At 27.7% G+C, this 5,000-nt stretch overlaps 1 protein-coding gene across 15 annotated transcripts in view; it reads right to left on the bottom strand.

The window, feature by feature from the left end:
• The window catches only part of heph (polypyrimidine tract-binding protein 1 heph), a 442,781-nt gene that overhangs the window by 49,805 nt on the left and 387,976 nt on the right, over positions 1-5,000 (bottom strand). For all 15 annotated transcript variants that reach the window (XM_085660477.1, XM_085660475.1, XM_085660474.1 and 12 more), the window contains one exon: positions 2,901-3,038. In XM_085660477.1, the coding sequence (XP_085516603.1) occupies positions 2,901-3,038 (138 nt within the window). The remainder of the gene's footprint in view (positions 1-2,900; positions 3,039-5,000) is intronic.

Genomic DNA, 5,000 nt, shown 5'->3' on the forward strand with positions numbered 1-5,000 from the left:
GATTTCTTTTCGTTATAAAGAGAGAGAGAGAGAGAGAGAGAGAGAGAGAAAATAATGAAAATTTCCTAATACCTTAAAAAATTTCTAATAAACATGATTTCATTATGACTACTTATTGTAAATCCATCGTTTTCATACAAAATTCAAACTGTATAACATATATGATTCATTTTTTCAAATGACATTTTAAACAAACGAAAGAGTATGAAAAATGAATGTTATGAAAAAAAAAAAAAAAAAAAAAATAAATAAATAAATAAATATATAAATAAAAAGAAGAACTATAAGCGAACATTTGAATATTTATTTGGCGGGTTTACGAATATCGTTTCTCTCTTTTGCGAAGACTCCTTTAAAATTTTACACTCATATATATATATATATATATATATATATATATATATATATATACGGAATCATATATTTAATTAATCATATATCCTGTTTGGATGATACAGCTTGACATTCTTCATAAAAAAGTATTAATCGATGTACGTCGAAAAGTTATTAATTTAAGAGACATTTATAAGCTCTTACTTTACGTGGCTGATTAATAATATAGAAAAAAAAAATTGTTTCTTTGATAGAAAAGAAAAAATAATTTGTTTATAATTTTTTAATTTATATAATTTTTATGAATCATTTGCAATTTGAATTATTTCATTTTCTTTTTTTTTTTTCAAATAAAATGTATTTGTTTATAACAAATTGTTTATAACAAATTGTTAATTAATTATTAACAATACGTTGAAAAATTAGAGAAGAATTTGCCCTTTAAAATGATACCTGAATCAAGTCTCTACGATTTATAGTTCCTGAGATATTCTCATACGATTGATAAAAGTTATTATTAATAATATAAAAAAATAATTTGTTTATTAATTTACGTAATTTTTATGAATCATTTGCAATTTGAATTATTTTATTTTCTTTTTTTTTTTCAAATAAAATGTATTTGTTTATAACAAATTGTTTATAACAAATTGTTTATAACAAATTGTTAATTGATTATTAACAATACGTTGAAAAATTAAAGAAAAATTTGCCCTTTAAAATGATATCTGATTTAAGTCTCTACGATTTATAGTTCCTGAGATAGTCTCATACAATTGATAAAAGTTATTATTAATAATATAAAAAAATAATTTGTTTATTAATTTTTGTGATTTTTATAAGTCATTTGCAATCTGAATTTTTTTTCTTTTTCTTTTTTTTCTCTTTTTTCCGACAAAATCGGATGATTTCAGTGTGTAAGAATTTGTTTATAACAAATTGTTTATAACAAATTGTTAATTAATTAATAATAATACGTTGAAAAGATAGAGCAAAGTTTTTCCTTTAAAATGGTAGTTGATTCATGTATCTGTGATTATTAGTTATGGAGATATTCCCATGTAAATGAAAGAAGTTTACGTTGTCCCACTGACCTATATAATTTCATTCAAATTCATACGGTGACACACTGACCTACATAAATTCCAAGAATTTACTATTACTATTACTATTACTACGAACAGCTGTACTATACGAAATATGAATGAAAATCTTTCAAAGGCGATATCTCCGTAACGAAAAATCGTAGAGACTTCATTCAAAGACCATTTTCAAATATAATTTATTCTTTATTTATTTAAATATTGCAACAATATTGTTATAATAAAATCGACTTTGTTAATAATTTTTTTCCAATATAAATTCTTACTTTTCTATCGTATACATAATTACAATGAAAAATTAAAAGTTTTTTTTCGTAAATGTGCTTTTTTTTTTTTTTATTTAAAATAAGGAATAAAATATCGATTCTTATAGTCGCTGATGTAAGAAGAAATTTAAATGATTAACAATTCGAAATACAACATTTCTCTCGTGATAAGAGGACATAACTGTGAAATATATTTTCAACTAATAATTTTACGACAAACACAGGGGAGGGGGTTAATATATTTTTTCTTTTCTTTTTCCTTTTTTTTTTTTTTTTAATATAGAATGTGAAGTTGCATCGAATGTCGACTCGAAAAAAAAAAATTACTACCGCCATATTACATTTTCCTTCCCCGCATCTATCCCCACCACTTTTTATCGTACGATATTTGTAAACAAAATTTTTACATATCTCTAAAGAGAACGTTGACATTGAAGTTGATCAAAGTTATTTCTCTCTCTCTCTCTCAAAAAAGAAAAGATGACGATGAACATGAACATTCGAATAGTTTATTCTAGTGAGTTTACGAACAAACATCGTTACTTTTACAAGGACGTCCCTTCAACAATCCCACACCGATAAGAAACTTTATTTCTAGAAACATTAACAATATCCAACGCTCACGTGACAATGATTCATGTTGGTTACTACGGACAATTAACTAGAAGACGAAAACAAAAAACATCGAGATAAAACGAGCTTGAACTATTGGACAAGTTTAACAAACGATTCACGTTCCTGATACTACTATCAATTATTATTATTATTATCATCATCGTCATCATTATTATCATCAATATTATTATTATTATCATTATTATTATTATTATTATTATTACTATATATATTTTCGTCTACAATGTCTGTCCATAATTTATGATTATATTATAATAATATAATCATAAATCATATGTTATTATTAAATGTTCAACACTTTTCTAACTATACCGAAAAATTTTTCAAACGATACGATCTTTTATATCTAAATTAATAAATTCATCCGATTGCTTTTTTTTTTATTTCTTATCATTATTATTATTATTATTATTATTATTAATAATATTATTATTATTATAATAATTTAATATAATAAATAAATTATTATAATAATTATTATTATAATATTATTATTAATAATATTATATTATTAATAATATTATTATTATTATTATTATTATTATTATTGATAAAAACTTACCTGATACAATATGTCGAGGGAAATGGGATAAATCATGTGTTCGACGATAACTCTCAAAACTGTGTTCGGTCCACCCTGCGTTTCAGCTTGCGAGGAAACTTGATTTTGTCCTGGTATAGCAACTTGATTGTTCGAATTCTGTAACATAAGAAAAAAAGAAATTAATAAAATTTTTTTTCTCTTTTTACTTTATCTCTCTCTTCCGTTGTTATTTTTATTTTCCATAAAGAATTAATATCGTGTCGGTGTCCTAATGAACTTAATAAAATAAAGAGAAAGATTAAGAGAAAGAGAGAAAGAGAGAGAGAGAGAGAGAGAGAGAAAAGATAATCTATGATTAAACATTCATTAAAACATTTTAATAATTTTTTTTTACAACATTAACTTAATATTTATAACATTACGATAGAATTTTGCGTACACGATTTATTTCCACAAATAATTTGAATTTTATATAAATGTATTTGATCAAACAATTTTCTAAATTTTCATTTTTACAAAATTTTTATTTTTCCATCTCTCTCTCTCTCTCTTTCTCTCTCTCTCTCTCTCTTTCGCTTTCATTCTCTTTCTCTATCTCTTAAACATTTTTTTCGTCTTAACTAAAATAAGAAGCCCAGTTTGTCGTTTTCATCAGCTGTGTCCCTAGAATTAAACCAGGAAAGCAGACGAGACATTAGCATAAAGGATATGGCTGGTTTTAGTAAGCAAAAAGCTTAAAAAGAAAACTCGATGCTTCGAAATTTCGATGTAAATTAAAACGAATTTTACTTCTTCCTTTCTCTCTCCTCCACGCTCTTTCCCACACTCCATTCCTCCCTGGCCCCTCTCTCTCATCATTTTTCTCAAATACGTAGTATAAAATTCCTAACGATTTTTCATTTAACAGAACAAAAGCGAATGTTCATTTGCGTTCACGTTCGAGAAAGAAAGAGAAAGAAAGAAAGAAAGAGGAACAGAGAGAGACAGAGAGAGAGAGAGAGAGAGAGATATTGTTAATGAAAATGCATTTAAAATATATATATATATATATATATATATATATATATATAAAATGTAATTCATTGAAAAAGCGAGAACAAAGAGATTCGGAATGGGTACGGCCTGGTTGAAGAAGGGAAGGGGAGGGGGAGGGGGGGTTGTGCTTTGGACGAGTCAAAAGGACTGGCATGAAATAATTTCGTGCAATCAAAAGAGATCGGCGGTATCGATAAAAGCACCTCTAACAATGGCGGTTCGGTCGATTATTTAAAAACGAGCAACAACTCTCATTGGTTAGAGCTGCGATTGTGTTCATTGCCAAAAACTGGAAGGTGATTTTAAACTGAATTACCCGATTAAGTTAACCACACACATGTATCCACCACCCATGGAATGTATCATAGTGCGCGAATGTAACTATTACTGAAAACAATCCCCCACCCATACATCATCCCCCACATCCTCTTTCCTCATCCCTTCTTTATCCTTCAGTCCTATCACCCTTGTTCTTCAACATACCACCCTTCTCCTCCCCTCCAACCCCCCTTCCTTTCCTCTTTTTTTTCATAATAGATACTATCACCTAATCAATTTTTACTATGTACGTATATGTACGTTATAACGCGTATAATATATACATAGGTGGTATGTATGTATACATGTATATAAATATATATATATATATGTATTTATGTATATAATGCGTGTGTGCTCTCGTTTATACGTTTTACTTCACGAAAAGGGTCAGCAAGAACGTTTAATGGTATTGTTTTCCCAGGCGTGGCCAATTTGGCTTTCTGAATTTTTAATCCGACAAACGAGCGGCGAACAACCGTCGAAAGATCGAACGGAAGCTCTGCTGCTGTTGCTGTTGCTGCTGCTGCTGCTGAATCGGGCAAGCTCGATTAATATTGAAATTCAATCGGTCACTTCATCGATCTCACCCTTACCCTCTTCCTCCCGCCCTTTCTACATCCCTATCACTCTTCTTTCTCTAACATATATATATATATAATATCGATGAACGAACCGTACGGACAAATTCGTAGCTTCAAACGGAAATGATTTCAGTCGCTTATCATTCGAATCTTTTTTTTTTTTTTTTTTTCCTTTTTTTTA

This window comes from Vespa mandarinia, chromosome 12 (assembly GCF_050613455.1).
Source record: "Vespa mandarinia isolate Hongniang chromosome 12, ASM5061345v1, whole genome shotgun sequence".
NCBI classification, from domain to species: domain Eukaryota; kingdom Metazoa; phylum Arthropoda; class Insecta; order Hymenoptera; family Vespidae; genus Vespa; species Vespa mandarinia.